General features: G+C 46.3%; 1 protein-coding gene across 1 annotated transcript; it reads right to left on the bottom strand.

The window, feature by feature from the left end:
• Positions 1-392: 392 nt before the first annotated feature.
• ERO1A (endoplasmic reticulum oxidoreductase 1 alpha) lies at positions 393-22311 on the bottom strand. Its single transcript, XM_067295169.1, has 16 exons — positions 22155-22311; positions 15364-15483; positions 13737-13820; positions 11618-11656; positions 11042-11118; positions 10877-10950; positions 10289-10409; positions 9484-9521; positions 8172-8183; positions 7571-7597; positions 7315-7407; positions 4447-4693; positions 3627-3696; positions 3172-3258; positions 2454-2587; positions 393-817 (listed from the first exon to the last, which is right to left on the bottom strand). The coding sequence occupies exons 1-16, from the start codon at positions 22284-22286 to the stop codon at positions 760-762; spliced, it is 1413 nt and encodes a 470-aa protein (XP_067151270.1). The 5' UTR covers positions 22287-22311; the 3' UTR covers positions 393-759.
• Between the last annotated feature and the right edge of the window lie 305 nt (positions 22312-22616).

Here is a 22616-nt window from a genome sequence, read left to right as displayed (position 1 = left end):
ACAGCAGCGGCAGGGCAGACACCAGTCTTCTACCTCTTTGCTGCTGTCTGAAACCACTCAGTCCCCAGTGAGGAACACAGCAGCCTTGCAGCTGAGTTGCAATCACTGGAGCATACGCAAGCCTTCCCCGGAGCAGGGTTAACCCAGCAAAGACAGTCAGGAACAGCCTTGTTGCCAGGAGAAAGTTTCACCAGTGAGAGCAGGGCACCTTTGGCCTGCAGCAGCCCCGAAGCACAAGTGGCTCCTGCAATCACACTGTAGCAAACAGCCCTTGCAGTCATATTGGCCATTCCTTTCTCACCCAGCAGAAAGTTACTGTAGAGACACTGTAAATGAGGGCTGGAATCACAGAGCAGACAAGGAAAAAGCATGTGCCCTAACACACGGCTCTATTTTGTATCCCCAAGTTTATTCCGTGTCACGTTTTTAGCCCTAGCTCCAGCTTCTGAAGGCAGAGAGATCAGTCTCGTCCATCAACATAGCATAGCAACATTTAAAGAAGTTACCCCAAATAATCTTCCCCTATATAAAATAAACTTTACATGTAGTCCCTGCACTTTGTAAAAAAATAGCTTTTTTTTTTTTGTACAAAGTATTTGGCATCAGCAGGTTATAGACAATCTGTTGGGAACAGGAGGTCTAGCAGTGGTCTTCACCTTGTTGTCTTTGGGAGTGTGATGAAACCATGGTGTTTGCCTGTTTTTACAGAACCCAGGACAGCTGAACAGTAAAACTTTAAGTCTTTCTCACATGAATACACTACATATTTCGTAAGATGGTCCTGAAGTTTTCCAATTCCTTAACACTTGTTGAAATCCTGTGTACAAGAGAAGCAAAAGGAAAACATTAGAGCAACACACGTTATCACACCTTATTTTAAAAAATCCAAAGAAATGGACTGCTATCAAGTAAAGCTTTAATCGGCTCTCGGAAGGAGAGAGCTTAAAGTCAGGTAAATTAGTTAAGAGCTCAGTTGTGACCAGAAACAAATTTTGCAGACTCTTCGTAAAGCAAACAAACACAAGCTTCTGTTCCTGAGAAACACAGTGGATTAAGATGTTACAGGGAGCTTAGCAGTGATCAGACATGCCCATTAACTAGGGGACAAGAAACAGACCATAATACTACCAGCTGTCCAGGCAGGTTGCTGAGACTCCTTGCAAAGCAGCTTGTTTCTTTTGAATGGTTTTTGAGTCACCTGCCTCATTTTCTTGCTGAATGCATTTTGCCCCTGGAGCATCAGCATCTATTCCTAGAATAAGGCCCGTGACTTCCTCTTCTTTAAAGGACCTCTAGGTCTGCCCTTCCCAGCCAGGTTAGCCTCGTATTTTAAGAAGGTTTTGAAGAATCAGAATCACTTCTGAATGGACAAAGATGGAGGTCTGTTTTAAAAAGCTCTTCTAATCCATCAGAGGGGGGTAGAGAAGCTGGAATCAGAGCTAATTGCTGACAGAAAAGCTGCCTGGCCCCAGCTGTATGCAGCAGCCTTTTCACGCAGAGGAGGGCTTCCAGGGCGAAGGTTCAGCTGGGCAGTGGGCAGGTGAGGGAGAAAGAGGCTCTTTGCCTCTCTCAGCCTTCAGCTGCCTCTGAAAACAGACTTTCAAAGGGGCTGTAAGGTCCGCATGCTGTTTCCAAAGGCTGTGTCAACATGGCAAAAGTAAAGGCAGACCAAAGGAGCTGGAACGCTTTCTGAAGGGAACACAGCAGCTGTGCTCAGGAGGGTAGCTAGGGAGGGGAAAAAACAAAACAAAACAAAAAACATGCTAGGGTAAGGGTATTTGGGGGATTTCTAAATTTGGCTGATGCACATAAAGGTGGGGCTCACACTGCAGAAGAGAGAATTCAATAGGTTTGAAATGAGACATAAGCAGGACCACTGAGCTTCGACCACTGAGCAGCAACCTCATTTGAAGAGTCATTCGCAAGAAACTCCAGGTCCGTCATCACCGCTAAGTGGTAATGAATAACCAAAACATCTGGCAATCCTCGCTCTCCTAAAAGACTCGTTTCCTTCCGTTTCTGCCAAAACTCCCCATCCAACTCTCCAGAAGGGTTGGACTGCTGGATTCCTGTTAAATACAACTATGGCAAATGGGGATCTGAAAACAAACTGGTGAAAATTTTAAGTTTGAAGGGGAGATTTAAACTGAGCAAGGAATGGGTAAGAACAGCAACCTTTGTTTGGGGACAATGTGCTCCAGGGACATATGAGCGCTTTCTTGAAGCCCTCATAGAAATAAGGATGATAAAGAAGTTGTTTTAAATTTTCCAGCTATTGCACTCTGCCTTAAAACCACCTGACATCTGGGAGCTTCTTTATGAGAAAGTATGATCAGAGCAGGAGTTAACACCAACATTGCTGGTCAAAATTGAGCTGTTTAAGCTTAAGTGGGGTGCAAGACAACAGCATATATAAAGCTGGAGAAAATGAAAATAAAAAGTCTCAAACTAACCTTCCAAAAGCATTAAATAAAGCAACAATTTCTTGTCTTGTCAGCTGGAATCCATAGGAAGGGCCACTTTCAGGTATCTTCTCTATCAGGTTTTCAGAAAACAGGATCTTCAACGCTGTGCCCAAGCCCTGGGTCTGTGTATGACAAACAAGGACATTTAATAAAGGGGAGACATCCAGAATCTGACTCACAAGTTTAACTTTACTTCCCTTCATCTTCTTTGCAAGAAATCCTGTTAACATCACCTTAACAGAGCAAGGCTTGGATTTCACTTAGCACACAGTTCAGAGAAGGAAGCAACACAGAGCCAGGACATTTTATTTATTTAGCATTAATTTTGGTAGCAGAACTACCCAAGAGAGGATTCCTGCCTAAATTTGGACCTCATGCAAATTCAGTGCAGATCTCGCCAAACCTGCAGTTGCACAAGACCTTCTGCCTTGCTAGTCAGAGGTTCTGCATCCCCTCCGCTCTCCTGCACTCCCAGGGAGCAGCTGCAGTGCCTTAGCCCAGTTCTCAGCTGTAAAGGCAACGTGCAGCTCCAGTCAGACCCAGCAAGCTGGAATCAGCACACTGCTTCCTGCTGACTGGACCTCAGTAAAACCTGAAGCTGCTCTGATCTGTAGGTAGGAGCCGATTAGTATCTAGGAGCTGGATCCGCACACCAGAGTCCCATCAGATGTTTCCAGACATGTACCAAACTGCTGAAGAAACTCACCTGCAACTTCCCCCAGAGGCGACATTTGAAGCAGCCAACACAGTCCATTATCTTAGAAATATTCTTAAAGTGTAGCCTAAATTCCTCCTAGGGGAAAAGACATTTAAAGTTGATGATGGTTAAATACTAATTAGGTCTTCTTCCATGCATTAATCTAAACAAATCCAATAATGCATTAATGCTAGACCTCAGGCTAAATTCAGTCAGACTGAGTTAGTGTAATGCTTCCTGACGTGGGGTCCTCAGCAGCAATTCACCACTCTCCTTAGGGTGCACCCTAACATCTGTAGCTTCTCACCAATATCCAAACCATTCAGAGAGCAAAATGAATTGGAAATACCCGATCTGGCGCCTTGAGCTTACTGAGGTCCCTGTCAGATCTAGTATTATCCCAGACATCAGCTTGCATATTCTTTCAGTACCAAGTGCCTCAAAGGGAAGGGGTGGACAATTACCTTTAGTTTAGCAGCTTCTTTTTTATTCCCTGCAAAAAATGAGTTTTCATCAAAATGCAGAGGGAAAGACCTGAAACGGAATTGGGAGAAAAAAAAAAAATTAAGAGTTTTATCTTTCTACAGATTGTATGGCTTAAGTCCAGATCCACAGAAGTATCTGGTTAGGCATGCAGATGAAATCAATAGGTATTAGACACCTAACATCACCAAATGGTTTTTTTGAGTGTAAGCTCTATTTCTTAAGTCTCTTAGGGGCTTTCAATTTTAGCTTATATCTCACCTTGGAGAGATTTTCAGCTATTGCTCTACGGTTTCAAAGCAATTGTAATCTGTTTTCTAACAGACATAAGCACTGAAGGCATGAGAAAACGACAAGATAAATTCAAACACTGATTCCTTTAGGAGATGGACATTTACATCTAGTTTACTCCAAACTCTGTCCAATAGCCCAAATCTCTGTTACCAAAACATTTAGGATTTATTCTAGACGAAAACATGAAGCCAGGACTGCCATTCCATGGGTGAGTCAAACAGGTATCCATTTTCAAGGCTGACATGTAGGTGGTTATTAAATTTAATTTTGCTAAATCAAAAAGGCAGTCTAAGCCATTAAACTGTGGGCTTAATTACCCTGTTTTGCAATTTGAATTCAGATAGCAATGTACTCTCAACAGCACTACCCTACTGCACAAATCACGCTATCCCACTGCAAGAACGAACCCAGAACCTGCCTTTCTAGGTGCTTTAAGCGAAAGGTTAAGCGTGCTCAGAGACGCCAAGGCTGAAAGAGCCATTCTCCCCAGGTACTGAATGTATTTACTTGGCCAGATGGAGGATTTCCAGCAACAGGTTCTTGATTTCTGCATCGTGAATTTTATTTCCTGTGTACAGCTGGAAACCTGGGCGCTCAAAGAACGGCAACGCTTTGGACAGGGCCCGCAGCTCTATCAGGTAGAGGAAGTACAGGTTCTTGAGTCTCCTGGGACCTTCCCCTCTGGTGACGACTTCATCGAATCTCTGCTGGAACTCTGTAACGTTGGGGCCCCATTTCTTCTCTGACCACGTATCTGAGAGAGCAAAAAACAGAAATAAGGTAAATGGTTACAGTTCTAGTTGATCTCATCCCATTGTCCCAGACTAAATGAGGAAATGTAACTCTGCCCAAGGAGGTCCGAGACTTACAATAGTCACAGCGCTTCCACTCTCCTAAAATTGCTCCAGTGTCAAGAGAGGCATGTTTTTTAACCAAACTAAAACCCCAGTAGATACAGAATTCCTACCGACCTTAAGTCAGTTAAAAACCTCACTCATGTTTACAAGCAAAAAGCTAAAAATGGACACTGCCCATTTTAAACAGAATTAAGTCAGTTCAAGAGTTTTTCATCAGTTGAACTGACTGTTTCCAAGAGCAGTTTTATATAAGCTGGTGCTAGTTCAGCATTTGTCTCAAGTTAAAAGGACAGCATGGATGCACTGGACAGGCTGTGAAGGTCCCAGGGCCCTTTGTTTCTTCATTCCTGCCCTTGAAAGCCAGCCACCGACGTGCTGCAGAAATCATAAGAGGTCTCACTGTTTTGGTCTGAGTGTCTGCAAAGGTGTCTGTGTCCTGATTACATAGCACCAGGAGCCAACATGCAAATCATGAGGCTAAGGGATGCCCTAATGAACATGAGAACATCAAAACAATTCCTTCTAGTGTGGTAGTGCAGCAGAAAAAAGGAAAAAACACAGCCAAGAATCAGAGGAGACTGGCCTGTATTTCTGCTATTGAGCTCACAAGAGATTTAGGGAGGGATTCAAGGGAGACTGTTTACAGTCTAAACCAGGAGGGTGTATGCTGTACACTGCCGGGCAGAGATCCGAGCTAGCCCCAAGGCCAGCACAGCAAAGCGCTGATGTGCTCGCGTGGGGCATGGTTCCAACACAGAGACTTACTGCTTGCACCCCCACACGGCAGCGCCCAGCGTCAGTCCGCCAGCAGCTCCGCCGGGGGCTGCCTGGGCATCTCTGCTCACGTGCCACGCTCTCACCCTAAGAGGGGGGCGACCGCTGTCTTGCAGCTGGGGGTATACGCAGGATGGGATGAAGAGACATCAGAGCGTCACACACGTGAAAACCCAGTAACTCTCTACCAGCCCTCTCCACTGAATAAGAGGGTGCAGGGTGACAAGGATCATAACTAAGGGAGCACAGTGAAACACCTGAAGTTGGGCCCATGTTCATCCCTTTTTTCAGAGTTGTTTGCAGATAACTGAAGCATTTAAGAGAAATCTTAGAGTTCCCTCAGACAAAGGCTCTGCCAGACAAGCTCTGGCAAACCCCACCGTAATGGTTTACCGTGTCAAAATCTCGGGCCTGTCCTCACGGGGACCTGCCTCCCTCGGAGGGCAGCGGAGCGCACACGTGGCCAGGCTTCAGGGCAGGCTGGCGTCTTTGCTCAGACTGCAGCTGTGTCAGTGACAAACCCTGGGGCAGCTGAAGCTGAGCACAGCCGTGCCACCACCCCAGGAGATGGGCAGAAACCCAACAGCCCATTGACCCCCAGGCATCAGCTAGGAACCAAGAGGTTTCAAGAAGCCTGCCCCAGATGGAAGAGGCTTTCACAGCACAGAATGTTTCTATTTGCTCTTTTGTCTCGTTACGATTATGAAAAGTATGTAGTGAAATTAAGTTCTAATAGAGTCATATCAACCTGATGGATTAAAATGAAAAATGCAAGAAGCTTTAGAAGATCTTAACTTCTAAATTGCCAATAGATGACCAGCCTAGCAGGGAAGGGCTCTTTCTTGTCCTTCAGTTTCAGAAGCTAAGCTCTCTATCATGGTGTCCATAGATGGGAATCTCTGCATGGATGTGAGCAGAACAGAGTAGGAACACCTTCTCAGAGCAGAGATCCATAGCCTTTCACCAACAGAAACTATCCCACTCTACATAAGCAAAATAAATATCTGCTCATCTATCTGTAGCCAAGCTTATTTCGTAATCCTCTTTTTGCAGTTCCAACTCATCTCTTATCTTTGATGTTTCTCTTGTTATTCTATCTCCTACAGTCTAATGTAGTCTAACTTACATCAAGGTGAGGCCTTTGAGTCTGTAGAGACTTAGCTCTAATTACTTAGTTCAATCTAAATTACTTATCCAAATTCCTACAGCTATCTCAAATTTAAATCTGCTGTACTTGATTTTTGTAAGCTTTAACAGAATAAAGCTGGTAGGCTTGGTCCACAGGTACCACTTAGAACTATGACAATACTTCAGATAGCTAATTGTGGACAAAGGCATGCAAAGGAAACAAAAGTGGCACACAGAAACTACTCAGGGATCTTGGAAAATCCCAGCCAAGCACCTCACAGTCTAGGGGGGATTACTGCTAAACAGGCTAGAAAGAGGCAGCCTTGACAGGCATGTGGAAACCCACTTCAAAGTAAGCTTGGAGAAAGACTAAAAGGAATACAAGCTGGTGGTCTAGGTAAGGAGCACAGCCCAGCCATTTTCAGTTCTGAAGTCATGTGGTAACTGCTCTCCTGATTTCATTATACAACCTGTGGCTACCTGTGCGCCGAGGGAGGGAAGAGAAGAGCACAGAAGTAGGCCCAAACCCTGCTGGAATGGGCTGAGCCACAGAAGTTAAACTCCAGTGTCAACTTACAGCTGACACCAGAGAGTCAACACAGAAAGCGGCACTTACCTTGTAAAAGGTACCTGGCACTCAAATGAATGTTGATGCTTGCATGGAGACCAGAAATAAGTCTGTAGAAAGCTCGTTTCTCTACGCAGACACCTGAAAAAGAAATGGACATTTTGAAAGCATATATTGAATTTTCCTCTCCTGCCTATCAGACAGAAATCTAATTTCATTTGAGTGTGACAAATAATTCCCACCCACACCCTGGCCATTTTGCGTTCATCCTGAAAGAAGCAACCAAGTTTAGAAAAAGAATTACCTTTCAGCCAGCTGTAAAAAGTATGTCCTGGAAACAAAAGGAAAACGAGCATATGAGTGAAATAGCTTGTGCTAGCAGGGGGGCTGTAACATATCATGTCATGTTTTAGGCTACCTCTCTGGCCACACCTTTCAAAGAGGGGCAGTTAGGCACTCAGCTCCTACCAGATGCCAGAGGCTGTTGGGACTGCAATTCTTTGGAAAGCTCCAAATTTAATAGCTGGTTCTCCCTGAAAGATGCTTTTCTGCTACACCAGAATCAGCACTAGCAGGCACTGAGAAACACAACGGTAAGTCCTGTTCCTGAAGACTTGGGACACTTCAGTGATTTGATTTTCAAATGGGACTTGTGCTCCAAAAAAACTGCAGATGCTTTTTAAAACACCCACACACGGATGGGCTGGCCTCAGCCACAGGGAGCTCAGAGGGATCTCTCCACAGGGCCCTGAACGCAGCAGAATTTCAAGGCTACTTCTGATTTTGCCTGCACAATGATTTTGCTAACCAGGTGCACTACACTAAGGCTACAGCTCATGACAGAACATGATAAAGACTCTGCATTTGTTTCTGTTATCAGTAAAAACAAACAGAGTGCTACTCACCTCCATCATCTCCTGATGAGAAAAGCATGGGGGAGCGGGAGAGGGAGAAAAGAGGAGATAAAAATTACGCATGACCAAAAATAAACTCTGAAGCACAAGCATTAAGATTGCTCTGTTAATCTGCTCTGACAAGAGAACAAGCATCTCCAGGGAAGTTTAGAAATACTGTAAACACACAAAATAGCATCTCAAACTGCAGGCAGTGAAGCTACCAGATGAGCAACGCTCCTGAATAACTTGACCAGCACAGAATGGATCAATATTTGCGAAGGAAGTTGACGCAGAGACTGTAGAACAGAGAATGTAACTGTCTACACCTCTGCCGTAGATCTCCTGTATGACCTCCAGCACGTTACTCAAAGACTCCATCCTTACTTCCTGCAGCATATACAGTCACTAGCAGCAACTCTGACAGGTATTAGGTCAGACCGTCTATTTTTATGTCCTCCTGCTTCCTCATCTGCAAAACAGCAGTCCTTCCCTGTCCTCTCAAGGAACCTACGCTGTTTCTTTTATATCTTGCACCAAACAACAGAAGTCATCAAGGGAAGCACTGCTGTTTTAATTGCCATTGTATACTCCCTTCACCAGAGTTGCTCCTGGAGCACTGCTCCTTTGCACAAGGGTTGGTCAAAGAACAGGGCAAAGCACCTACACAACCTAGGAAAAATTCAGGGATAACCCCAGAAGGCACTGCTGGATCGGTCTTCAGATAGTTGCTTTTGAACAAGCTTCTCCTGGGCTTAAATAACGTGACATGACAAACCAAAGGGTTCAGGTCAAAGAGAGGGGGAGCAAGGCAGCATGCTCTAGATGTCTGGGCAGGAAGGGGCATCAGGAGATGTGGGGGCTCTTAGCAGCCTTGGGCAAGAAACTCTTTATGCTTTCAAATCCCTCCCCTACTTTCATTTACTCTGTTTGGTCTTAGCTACTAGCACAGTTTCTCTTACTAGGTGGTTTCCACAGAGGATCCCAGGCAGGATCTTATTTCAGACCTTCATGGATGCCTTTGATATTGCTGAGCAAAGAAATCAGGTACCCAGGAAGAGCTCAAGGCTTAGTCCTGCTCCCAATCCCACCAAAGCTCCCATTTCTTCTACAAGTAGCAAATCAGATTCCCTTTCTACATGATGAATGCCAGAAAGACATCCCTCCAGGTACCCTTTACATTACCCATAAAATTCTAGACTCGATCAAGAACTAAGACATATTTCTCGTTAAGCAGGAGAAGCAGCTCAGATAGCATTTACTGTTCCTGGAGCTCAAATCAGCACACTACCAAACGATTTAGCAAGATGAATAAATGACTCACCTCTACCAGATGCCAAAGGTCTTTTTACAGTCTGAGGCCTACGAGAGAAAAGTGATTTAAGTAAGTAATATAAATGATTGTCTCATTGCTGTGCAGAAACCTACTTCCCAGCAGTCACATAGCCTAAGGAGATCTAAGAACTCCTACTCTTTAACTTTGCTCAGCCAGGAAAAAGGTAGAGGGAAATGTAGCTCTCTTAAAAGAAAAAGCTACAGAGCTTTCTTTGTAATCAGGAAAGCTCACGTGTCTAAACAAGTGCGAGCAGACATTATGCCACACACTTGATGCTGGAGATGCGCTGTTGTGAACAGGGAGAATCACTGAAGAGATCACCGCAGGCAAGACTACAGTTACAGATCAGCTGCCCACCAGTATTGCGCAGCAATGCCAGGAGAACCCCAAAGCAGAGTCTGAACTGGCTTAGAGACCGGGGAGAAGAGTTCAACTCATCCGAGCCACCAGTGTGCACTGGCCAGGGAGGACAGGACAGTGTGGCTGGGCCCACATCACACAACGATGTGCACCCGCTGCCAGGCTGCCGCCTCGCCACGCCGCAGGGCTTCAGTCGGGAGCCTGCCCCATGGGAAGACTGTGAAACAAGGAAGAGCAAGAGGGCTCGCCCCCCTCCGGCCACAGGGCAGCCACACGGCTTCTCCCCTGCTCCGACAGCCCACACTGAACAAGCACTGCGGCAAGGAGCAGAGGACGGGGACTAATGGAGCAATTAAAACACGTGCAGTCCTTCTGCAAAATCAGCACCTGCAGTGACTGATGGCTGGTGGAACCTGTCTCCCAAAGCACCTACTTGAAACAATTTTCTTCGTAAATACTGTTCCAGATCTTCCAGGCATCTGGGCCTTTGTAGCCAGTATAGCGTTCAGGATTCAGCAGTAAGTCCACGTACTCCGCATCAGGGGAATGGATGTCTGTAAAGCAGAGTGCTGGGTCAGTGACAAAAGCTTCTGATGGAAAACGACACCTTCCAATGCCGATCCAGCCACCCTTCACATACTGAACAGTCTTGTAAAGAGACCAGCTCGTCCCTCTCCAGAAAGGCACATATATAATATTTCCTGCACACCAACCCATTACAGCAGGGCACAGCTCTGTCCTTCAGTGCTATCAGAGGGCAAGGCCACCGATGGCAAAGCTAACTCCGAGCATGCTCCATCTAAGCTGCTAACTTGCTAAATACCACAAGACCTTGACCAGCAACGAAGCTTTGTCAGGAATATTTACCTCGTGTTATTTTCAAAACATAGAAAGAGAGAGTAGCAATGACATATATGCTGCAGGCTTGCTAGAGTTACACATTGGACTGGAAGTTCTGCAGAGAATTTAAAGAGCTTAAATCCCATTACAAAATTTGCCACATCAAACAGGTCCCTAATACCATCAGCTTCGCAGAAGCTGTCTGAAGAGTCATCGTGCTGCGTCCACCGAAGCACAGCCTCCTGGGTTTCCTCACTGCAAAGAGAGGAGAAAAAGACTATTGGAAAGGACGTTGATATTAGGTTTCCTCCAAGACAAATAAGGATCGTGGAAAAAGAAGGCAAACCTCAAAGACCCGTCAACAGCTCCAAGTCTCTCAGCTTCTTCGCATTCTTCAGCAAGGTTATTGGCTTCTTCCGAATACTGGGTTGAAAAGCAAGGGGTTGGGGAGGGAAGATTAAAAAGCAGTTTTATCACTGTTAGAATTCTGCCTTTAACACACTAAATAGTCTAAGCATCAGAAACACTTTCATGATTCATCCTATCCTGTATTTCCACAGGATGTCTGCAGATATTCAGAAGCTTATGCAATCGTGGCGATTGTTGCAGGGACTTGCAACAGCCTCCAACACCGCCAGAGGAGCATTTTCTGCCTAAACAAGACATTTGCTCTTGGAAAAGTCTCCCAAAATGACCTACATTAGCAGAGGGGAAGATCTGACTTCAGGACAGTCACTTCAAGGCTCTATAGGATATCAAACACTTGAAGAGGGTAAAAATTTAGCCATGTAGTACAGCCTGACTGTTACTGCCCACCTGATTAAGAAAGTTTTGGAGGATATATATATATTTTTTAAACAGCTGGAATGACACAAAACTAGTCCTATGACCAGTGTCATTTTGTGCATGTAGACATACTTACCTTGTAACTTCCAGATCTGATTCCATCAGGGACTTCATTCTGAAAGACAAAATTGAGTATATGCTACCTGTGAGGCTGATAGGGTTTTTTAGTCTAATCTCTTAAAAAAATGAGAAGTTTATCACTGTTCCTAAAAGTTAGAAAGTATTCAAAGCAGTCAGCTGCAACTTCTAACATATTTGATTTCTGGCTCCTCCACAAACTAATGTTAAGCAATATTCTCGGTGTTGTATTTTGATTTTTCGCAAGACTCCTCTTCTGAACAGGTCAGCAGCCTTTCATGGGTGCTATGTCAGGTTACGTTTTGCTTACTCAAGCGTAGGGCTAGGGAAGCCAATATAAATTTTGGAGGAGCTGGAGATTCCTCCCATCAGCTAACGCCTGGCATCCTGTCTCCAGGTGATGCAGGCCCTCCTGGCACGAGCCCAGATGCCTCTTTTCAGATATTGCAGCTCCCAGCCCTGCTACAAGTCATTCAGAAGTTTCTCTTCTACCACTTCATCCCATATTTCAGGCTTCCCAGCTCCGTACAGCACAAGACAACCAGGCCCTAAGTTCTTTTCAGCTTCCATTTCTTCCATCAATAGGAAGGCAATAAAACTGGTTCTGCCCTGCAGGAGTGCTGGGAGGCAAAATTCATCCGCAATGGTAGTATTTGCAATTGGAGGAGAGGAACCCACAACGAACGAGCGTTATTTTTATTGCTTTCAGAATGAAATGGACTCAAAGCAAAATAATTAAAACCAGCAGTGGCACAGTCAGTAACTGGACTCCCTTTAAGACTCCAGCAGCAATGCACATTTAAATTAAAAACATTTTCTAGCTAGAACATCTTCTAGCTAATATTAATGTAACTGTAACATTACATCTTCATGTAAGTCATCATCATTATCAAAAACATGCTTTTTAATGAAAAAAAGTATTTAAACAAAAATTGGTGTTATTTTAATCAAAAAACAAAACTAAAAGCCATCATCCTGTTTTAGTCCATGGTAGGCATCTTCTGGAGACTAGCGAAACAAAAGACTTGTTTGAGGGGTAAGGTAATTTGGTGGGGTGGGGTAGGAATACAAATGAATTTAACATATCAGATTTTATATAACAAGTGATGTTTTTTCATCCACCTGTGCCAGCTTGTTTCAAGACATCATATCAGCTTAGATATTTTTTGAACCAAGCAAACAGCTACACTACGTCAGGTTATTAAAGGGTTATCAGGTTGTGGGGGATAAACATCTACTTCCAAGGCATTGCACTTTAAATTATGCATGAAAATAAGCTATAGTGACATTGAAAAATATGTGGAAAACAGGATGAGGAAGCCTCTTCCACCCAGAGTAGTACTATCCTTTCCTAGTATCTGTTAGCATGGAATACTCCTGTGCACCACGAACGCACAAACTGCTCTAAAGACCCAGGCTTGAGAGTGCAGGATAGTCAGCTGCTGGTAACCAACCCAGAAAACCAGGCTGTGTGGCATTCTCGCTAGGTCTATCAACCCAGCAACCAGCTCCTAATTCCCTCACTTTCTCTCTCTCTCCCTTTTTTCAGGCAGACTCCTCCAGCCAGGATGTTTTCTTTTGCTCAGTGCCATGCAAAATTTCTACTATTTTGCCCAGGATGCAAACACAAGAGTGTCTGCTTTTGTACTGGAGAACAGAGGAGTCTGAAAGAGCCATTTCATGTTACGGAGACTGCTGGAAAATCTGCAAGGGCTAGTCTGCATTAATCAGCCAAAAAAGCAAATCACAATGTTGCTCACAGGCTAACAGAGTGAGTATCCAGGCAATTCGCACAAGAGGTACTTCTTGTAAGAACAGTGGATTTGCCTGAAAAATCATTTCATTGATGTGCAAAATAAAAGAGGGACCAGAACAAGTTTTTGGCAGTTCATGGAGAGTCAGTTACTAAAGGCTTAGTCTTTCTTTAAACCTTAAGAATTTAGTATTTCAGCTGTTCTCATGGATCCCAGTACTACTGCACCTAAGAAAGCTCCATCAGAGCCACAGTTTTGCTAAAGCTACAATAACCAGGAGAGTAAATCTTTTGCCTGTTTTTCCCTCTTGGTCCACAAAAGCTGAATACAGGAAGGAGGTAAGCGAATAGATTTAGTACTTACAGACGGGCAAGGCTTTACGGCACAGTCTCTTATTCCACAGTGACTGTTGTCATTCCAAAAAGGACAGGGTTTCTTTAGGTTTACCTACAAAGACCATATTATACTATTATGCGTTTCTTCATATAACCAAACCAACTGCCAGCCACAGTCTACCAGCACATATCTTCAGTGTTTTGGTACAACACTTAACAAAACTCAGACAAAACATAACAAAACTCACAACAGAAGACTGAGGAAGACAGCGAAAGGGAAAACGCAAGAAGAAAGTCATGCTTAAACAAAACTGATTTCAGTCACTCGCGCTTATTCTCTTACACCAGACACGTGACCTGTGGTCTGGCCAGGACTGTTTGTGGTGACACAGAAGACAAGGCACATTGGCTACTGAATCCTCATCCTATCTTGAGGCTCTTCCTGTTGGGCAATGACAAACTTCTTTGGTCAGTCATGTGGTACAACACTTTGTACCCTTTAGAAGACAACAGTTACTGTGGGGCGATCTTTGACCTCAGAATATTGCTCACTTCATCCTCTGTGAAGCTTTCGTATGTTTGCTACCCATTGCCTCCATTTTCTCATTTTGGGCATCTTATGATTACAGCCTGCCTCCCATCTGGAGGAACAAGAAGAAGACAGCATATCTGATGCGCTGTAACCTTGCTGCCATCCTCCTATGGCCAGGGTGAACATTACTCTGAGGAAGTTCTGAAGCTAAACACAAGAAAAAAAGAAAAAACTGGCAAAGCAAACAGGTCCCATTCCTCACAACAGCCTGAGCTGCCTAAAGTCTGAGAAGCAATGACTGAAGGTGCTGGGGTACAACAGCGTTCATCTGAGCTCAGCGCAGCTCTTTGTAGAGCGTACTGAACATACCTTAGTCTTAGCCTTTTCTGTGAGTTGGGATCAAGTATCGTTCTTCTAGAACAACTAACATTTCACAAGGCTCGGTAGGTTTTGAGGGGCAGCAGGGAGGGGCAGTTCTACCCTGGTGATTTTGTAGGGATCTGTTCTACTTTGTAGTGCGCTGAAGTGGGGAACTTTTAAAACTGTTCTTACAGGAGTGTGAACACTTCTCTTGTCTGCAGACACAATCAGGCAAGAGTCCCTGAGCAGTATCTGCACTCAGCAAGCAAAATACTGCTCCATAACCCCACCACGCCCAACCAAACCCATACAGAGGCATATACAAGCAATCTCACTGAATGGGACAACAGTCTGGCAGTAATAGCAGTTAATTTATCTGCTTGTTCTCAGTGTCTTCCATTCGACAGGAAAAGCCTAGTTTATTTATCAGACATTCTCATGATGCAATATTGATCCTAGCCATCAACATTTTTGAGCCCTAATTCAGCAAAAAAAGGCATTTCATTGGCCTAGTGCTTGAGTTCTTAAGGGTAAAAAAAACACATAAGAAAATATCTTTAAAATTATGAAGTCTGTTTTATAAGCATATGGCATCACGTTAAGATTCTCTTGATAACAGAAAAGTCAGACTTGCTGACCGCACTCCTAAAAATTAGGATTAAAATGGGGTGTCTGATTTTAAAAAGATCAGCAATAACTTTTAGGGAGATTAAAAAAATATGACACACACAAAACAGACACAGTTCTCGTATGAAAAAATTACCTTGTAGTATCTAAAATAGTCACTTTGCAGAAGTTCATTCAGTCTAGGAAAAAGCTCATAGTTGTTGAGGGCATCAATGGTTTCTACATCACAGGTGCAGTCATCTAAATAACCAGTGACCTGTGGGATAAGAAATATGAAAGTTAACATGAACAAGTTAGCCAGTACCTTTTAACATCATGAACAAGAAAACATTTCAGTTCAGAATTTTCTTTCCTTTGACCAGAGGGTCAACCAGTTAAGTTCAATTGGAATTAAGCAACATTAAACCCAAATGTGCTGGACTGGCAGGGAATTTATTTTGATGCACGTAGACAGGATCTGTCCTGGACTCATTGCCTTATAGATTGGGGAGAAGCGGTTTTATTCTGAAATACTTTTCCTCCAGCACCCACTGATATTTTAGAATTTACTTAGGTCAGAGTAGCAGACATCTCATGAACACTTCCATCTTTTTAAAGAGGAGAGATGTCTGACACATTCAGCCAGACTGTTACATACGGACAAAACAACAAACAAAAACCCCACAGGCCTTTGCCATGCCGGCACATCAGATGCAAACACACAGATCACAGTTGTCTGCATCAGGACCAAGCCCAGCAAGGTACTGGATATCGTCCCTTATAACAGAAACGAGCCCTACGCAGGCCCTGCTCCGGTCCTCATTTGACACCAGCCTCTTCAGTACGTCACTCCTGGCAGCACGGCACGTAGGTGAGAGCTAGCGCTTGCTAAAGGGACCAGCAAAGCAATACTAGCGCCGCCCAAGATTACAGAACTCGGAGAAACTCCTTGTTTTTAAACCAGCCGCACCGCAGCCATTTGTTCGATTTAATCGGAACTGCAGCAACTGCAATAGTCTCTCCCTGGCCTCAGAGAGCTGCTTGGCAAGAAAACATTTGTTCTAAATCTGATTTAGAAAGCCAGCATTTCTTGCATCACCCTGAACAACTCGGCAAGCTGTGTGCGAGCCCTGGAGAGAAGGGGGGGGGGGGGAACCAAAAAAAAGCAAACAAACTAGGCTATGACAAAAAAAAGCAAACAAACTGGGCTATGGCTTTCTCACACGTAGATCACTGGCTGGAAGAGGAAGTTGCCCAACACAGAAGTAGTTTTGCTTCTCCCCGCCCCCAAGCACTTGGGGAAATCACCCCAGCCAGAAAGCAAGCATAGTACTCATTCACTCCCAACAGCTCGCCAGGATTTTCCTGGAGGTTGATGATGAAGTACAACGTGCGGCACATTGCCCTTCTCCGGTATCAGGTAAACGGAGAGGTTAAAGACCAAGGTGGTTGTTCTGAATGGACACTGCTGATTTATAAAGCAAAGAACAGGCTGTTTGCTGCAGTTTATGATAAGAAACCTTCTCGCCACTTCTGTCCCAGAAAGCGTACAAAATCCTGGTAGGAGGCAGCACAAAACCAGCACACACCACACTATATTGTCCTAGGGGACCGTGGCTAATCCCTGCCATCTTTCTGTGCACAAGAAAGCAAGCTGGAAGCAGAGACAAGTACAAGAAGCCTGAAAACATCAGCACGGGCAGTTCCAGCGAAGCGTAACAAAATACACTGCCAACTGGTGGCATAAAAATTCCCCAAGGGAGGCCAGAAACAAAAAGGCAGATTGGGGGATGCACAGGATCTAAGAAGGGGCCGGGCTGTTTTTAAGTGGCTCCTTCTTTTCTTACTTCTAAAGCGCTCAAGCCGTCTAAGGGTTGTCTAAAGGTCACCTCAGCAGTCGGACCCTGGAAAGGGAATAAAATCCTGCAAGCATCAAGAACAAACCTCCTCAATTCCAAACCATAAGTGCTACCCCAACCTTAAGGGCAAAATACTAAATATGTACAGAAAGAGAGAAAAGAAGAAGACCCGTATGCACGAAACACGAACAACCTGGCTCGATGCGTTTCCAGAAAGCCCTCAGAGAACTCACCAAGAGCTACACGTCTCCTTAAACACAACTGGGGTAATAACTACCGAGGCTATGAAACTCCCTGCCCTCCTTCCGAGGAGGAAGGCAGAAACGAGCAGTTGCCCTCGCACTACACAGTCACAAGAAGGAAGAAAAGCTAGCCTGCCTAAAACATCCAGCACCTCAAAGAAAAGTTCAGCTTTCGTCCACCCTAGATGGAACGGGAAGGAATCTGGTCTCTAAACCTGGACTGCTCCATACTGCAACTTAGCGCTTTGTAAATTGATCTTTATAATCTTTTTTTTTTCAAAAGGGCTCTTGATATTATTCTGCGCTCAGCTTCCCTGCTCTAAGGGCAGAGGGAGGGGAAATCTATCACAGCGGGCCAGAGGGCCCTCCGCCACTTGACAAAGAAGCAGTAATTTTTGTTAAACCACCGTGATTTGGAAGCTCACTTCTATTTCTTGTGTTCACTTCAAAGCCCACCATCGCATCCTCACACATGGGCTGTACTTTGTCATCTTTTGCAAGGTAAGGAAACTAAAGATTAACAGCATAGCAGTTAAGCTTTCCATTAGCCTGACTCAGCCCTTTAAGGAGAGAAGCAGCTTGCTAATCCATTTACCTAATCCAAAGCGGTTTCAAAATTTTAGAAAACACATTTTTTATTTCCTGGAGACTCGGCATCCTTTGAGGAAGGCAGCTTATAGGTTGGGTTATGTTTCAGCTGGCCTAAAAGGGGCCTACAACAAGACCTGTAGCTAATCTTCAGCTGTTCTCTATATCCATGTTAGACCAACATGTCACCCTAAGGGAATCACATCCCTGTAAGAGATAACATCCAAGCATCCAACAAACCCTCAACTGAAACAGAGGGCAAGTACCATTTGTACCAGGCCTGTCTTCACTAGGTCTGACAACCAATTCAAGCCTGAACCAACCTGTCATAATGTCATTCCAAAAATAATCCAGGATCAAGGGCTGCAAATGCTCCCACAGTATTCAGAAGTAGATGGGAGTCATCCTTGGAGAACTCCAAACATCCACTGCTCAGTTTAGAAGAGCCCTGGTGGGAAGATCAGCTACGATGCCACCAAGAACATGCCTGTGGGGGTAGCACAGGCAAAGGGGGAGCGCTGGGGAAAACCTAAGCTCTGCTCCGGTCAGCGGGCAAACTCCTTCCTCCTCAAAGGAGTTCAAGTCAGACTGCACAGAAGGAGACAGCTCCCTAGGCTACGTATGGCCAAGAAGGCTTTACTGGTCTCCTCACCTTTCTGCTCTCTAAGCCACCTGGCTGGTGAGAGTCTAAAAGAAAACACAGCCAGGCCTGATAACACTTGAAAGCCTGAGTATGCCCAGCCTGTCAAAGACCACATGTAAAAGGAATACAAGAACTAGTATCAAGAGCCAAGTCTCCTTGGAAACTGAGACCAAAGCCCCATTGAAACTACCACCAAGCAGCACTGACCCACTTTAAGACACGGGGAAGTAGGCAACATCAGACCACTTGGCAGTACATGTTTGTCACCCAATGTTCCCACTTGATTACGTGACTGCCTGCCGCCCCAGCCGCAGACTCACTTGTCTTGTACTATAACTCCTGCTGTCAGAGCAGTTGAACCTCAGCATATGTCAAACATAGGCCCAACCATGGGTGGTGCCTTAAAGAAAAAAAAAAAAGAAAAAGAAAACTGCCCCCCCTCCAATATTTATCTCCATCCTCAGTCTGCAATAATTAAAACAGCTGTTTAAGATGAAACATGAATCGATTCTGTGCCAAGCCGGCACCATATGCTTGGTGGCACCTGTGAATCACTGAGCTGAGCGGTGGCATTGGAGCTCACTCCACCCAGAAGGGGTGTGAGAGCCTGGCATGAGACCAACGGGCAGGGCTGGGTTTGCCCAGCGGGAAGAGAGGCAAAGGAGCCAGACAGACGCACACAAGTGGCTCCGACTGCTGAGTAAGCAGTGAGGAAGGCGTTTGGCTGGCCCTCCGCAATAACAGGTCTTAACCCCTTAATGCTAACATATGCATGCAAGGTGGATAACTGAAGGGTTGAAACACCACCACACGTGGACCCTACGTAACCCCCGAGTCTCCCTTTTCCTCCACGCCAGCCTCCTGTCAGTCTGTTTTCCTCTGTTCTGATGCCACTGCTGTTCTTGCTCTTCTCCCCTCACCTCTTTCTGCTTCCCTCCGTGTCCTGCAAACACTCCCTGGGCAGTGGATTTGGGGCCTTCTTCTCTTGAAGTGGGCTCCCTTCTTCACCCACACATCACCATCTACCATGCAGCTGGCCTGGAAAGAAGGCAAACTCTTTTCTGCAGCTCCCACTTGCAGTGGGAATGGGACCCAGGCAAGGGGAGTGCTAGAGTGGGTGAAAAGAGGAGTTTCTTTCAGCCTGTACCCACTTCCCTGGCGGCTGCCTGCTGCTCCAAACAAACCACACCAGTCCCAGGCTAAAAACAAGCCAGTGCCTTTCCCTACTGCCCTGGCACCTCTCCTGAAGCCACCCTCTGCTTCCTTGCAGTCACCCTGCACAAGTGATTTGTGCCTCTTCCTGCTTGTGGCACTCAGTCTGGTTAGGTCTCTCTCTCATACTTGCCAGCACATCCAGAGGAGCAAGTAGTCAGCAGCCAGGAGAGGGCAGTCTCATGTCCAGCGTCTGCTCAGGAGGCCCAGATGCTTCCCCCCTCCCCAATCTTTTGCCCAGAGGACCAAGACGAGGGCTTTTGGAGCTCACACGGGGAACCTCGGGATGAGGTTACACCATGGAGGATGAAGCGCTGTCAGATGGCACCACCAAGCATCTGTTTGCAAAGAAGGATCTGCAGCTGCTCGGCACTTGGACGCTGCCTCCCAAGCCAGCCGGCAGAGATAGGGAACGGTGCTAGATACGAATCCCTGCCTCGAAGGCTCTTAGTCGGTAAACACCAATTTAACAAGAATGCAAGAGTGGCTTGAAAGTCTGTTCAGAGAAGAACAAGGTAACTCAGTGGCCAGCCTCATCTTTAATGACAGAGTACTGACCACAGAAACAACCTCTGAAGAAAAACAGCCTTTTGCCAGATTGGAAACCCAGCTTCTCAGCTCATGATTGAAATCCCAGTCTGCGAAACACCTGCAGCATAACCTTAATGCAGCTACATGAGTCTGTAAATAATGAATGAGCAATAGTTATTAGGAATCCCGACAGAAAATGAATTCATGGTTGACGAAAGCATTAAAACATTAGCAAACAGGAATATCTGGGTGGTGGACAAGCTGCTTGTAAAGTTCCAGGGAACTGATACCGAAATGATATTTGGTGCTAATGAGAGACTGGAAAGCAGAAGCAGCATGCGAACCCGTGAGGTGTTTTTAGTAACAGATGGCCACTTTGAATAAAAGTTTCAGAACTGGATAGCAACAGTCTCTAAGTAAAGGAAGGGCTAATGTAACGAAGAAGAGCAGGTGAGGCACTGCTCTTAGTAGTAGGAAAAACCACCGTAGACAAGAGCGCAAGACTCATTCTAGAATGATGACCTAGTTAATTCAGCATCTGAAATACTGCTGAAGCAAGTTCTCTCAAAAGCAGTCCTTGCCAACTCTCTCAACACCAGTCGAAGAACAAGCCAAAACCCTTACCTTTACCCTATGTCAAGATTTCTTAAACCGACAGCCCGCAAGACGGCAAAAGATGGTCCCCCTGAAGAACCCCCCCGCAATATCCAGGCCTTCTCAAGTATGTAAACAAAAGACAGTAACACTTAACACTTAAGGCTGACCCTATGTTTTACTTAGTGGTAAATAAAAACCACCAAGGCAACGCTGCACAAGATGATCAGCAGGTTATTTTTATATTTTTCCAAAAAGATAGGGTGGCCCTCAGGTGCGTTTTTAAAAGGTTACGGGGTTACTAAAGCTGAGAAATGCTGCCTTACATAACACGATCCCATAAAGGCAATAAAATCTGGAAAAAATCTTGAACCTGAACACTTAGACTGAAAAGGAAGCCAAAGCATATGCTATTCTATAAACAAGAAGTGTGTTGCAACAAACCAACAACACGCAAAATGCAAAGCCGGTGCTTCCTACCCAAGAGGAAAAAGCCTGCAAGCCATCAATATGACAGAATACCACTTCATTTGGTGTTTAGGGCTTCTCATCTCACACTGCACTTCTGACTTAAACTCCGATACGCAGGAGACGGTCTTCACTGTTCACAGGAAACGCGCAAGCAAAAACCCTATAGAGATAAAGAACCGAAAAGCATACTTTTTGATTCTTTATCACCATATCTACCATTTTCACATCAATTTAAAGCGCCAAGAAGCATCAAGCAGGGAAAGACATAAAACCAAGTGCAAAACCGCACTTCTCTTTTTCCACTCCCGACTTTCGATGCACATGTGTGCACTAGAATCTCAACGCCGCAAGACTAGGCTTTACAGCAGCTTCCCTTCTGAAAAGGGGCAACAAAAACCCAGCGCCAGACTGTGCCATCTTCGCTCCTCGACCTCACGCACCTGCTTGTGCAAGGTCAAGTCAAAAGGAATCCGCAGAGTGGCCGTTCCCCCTCCCCACACCGGCTCCTTGACCCCATCCCGTCGTGGAAACACCCGCTTCCTCGGCTGCCGAACATCCACAGAAACCGCACCGAAAGCGCAGGCCAGAGGGGAGCGCGGCCGGCTCGCCGGGAAGAGCCGAGCCGCAGCGGGGCTGCGCTGCCCGGGCAGCCCCGGACGGCGGCGGGACGCCTCCGGGCCAAACCCCCCGACAGCCGCGACCGCAGCGGGGAGCGAAGCGCCGCTCCGCAGCCCAAACCCCCGCCTCCGCTTGGGAGACGAGGCGGACGGCGGCGGCGGCGCTGCCCGCCCCGGTGCCCCGGTCCCACCTGGCAGAAGCAGCGGCGCTCGGCCGCGCCGGGCGGCCCGCGGGGCAGCACGGGCGGCGGCCGCAGGAGGACGAAGAGGAGGAGGAAGGGGGCGGCGAGGTGCAGCGCCCGCAACCCGCTGCCCGCCGCCATCGCGCCGCGCACCGCGGCCCGCCCGCCGCCGCCGCCGGCAGAAGAAGCCGCGCCGCGACCCGCCCCTGCCCCTGCCCCTGCCCGGGGGCGCGGCCGCCGCCGGCCACGCTACGCGCCGCGCCGCACGCAGCGGCCCGCCACCCCCCCACCCCCCCCGGGGAGCCAGCGCCTCCCGGCTCCGGCCCCGGGGCCCCGCCAGCGCCTCTCGCCGCTCCCTGGCGCAGCGTGACTCTACCGGGAACGGACTCGCCCACTGGCAGGGCAACGTGGCATCGCCCCTCCGCCGCCCGGGCAGGGAAGGAACCGTAGGTGACGGCGTGTTCGAACCAA

Source organism: Apteryx mantelli, chromosome 4 (genome assembly GCF_036417845.1).
Source record: "Apteryx mantelli isolate bAptMan1 chromosome 4, bAptMan1.hap1, whole genome shotgun sequence".
NCBI classification, from domain to species: domain Eukaryota; kingdom Metazoa; phylum Chordata; class Aves; order Apterygiformes; family Apterygidae; genus Apteryx; species Apteryx mantelli.
The sequence above is the reverse complement of the archived record's forward strand: the minus strand, read 5'-3'. Positions and strand labels throughout refer to the sequence as shown.

Bases quoted from the DNA above. Each gene is read 5' to 3' on its own strand.
- ERO1A (XM_067295169.1), bottom strand. From the start codon at position 22,286: ATGGCGGCGGGCAGCGGGTTGCGGGCGCTGCACCTCGCCGCCCCCTTC. The intron at 9,522-10,288 runs GTAGGTGCTTTG...TTTCTCTCGTAG, and splicing joins TACGAAGAAAATTGTTTCAA to GCCTCAGACTGTAAAAAGAC. The intron at 4,694-7,314 runs GTAAGTGCCGCT...TTGCTCTCTCAG, and splicing joins TGCCAGGTACCTTTTACAAG to ATACGTGGTCAGAGAAGAAA.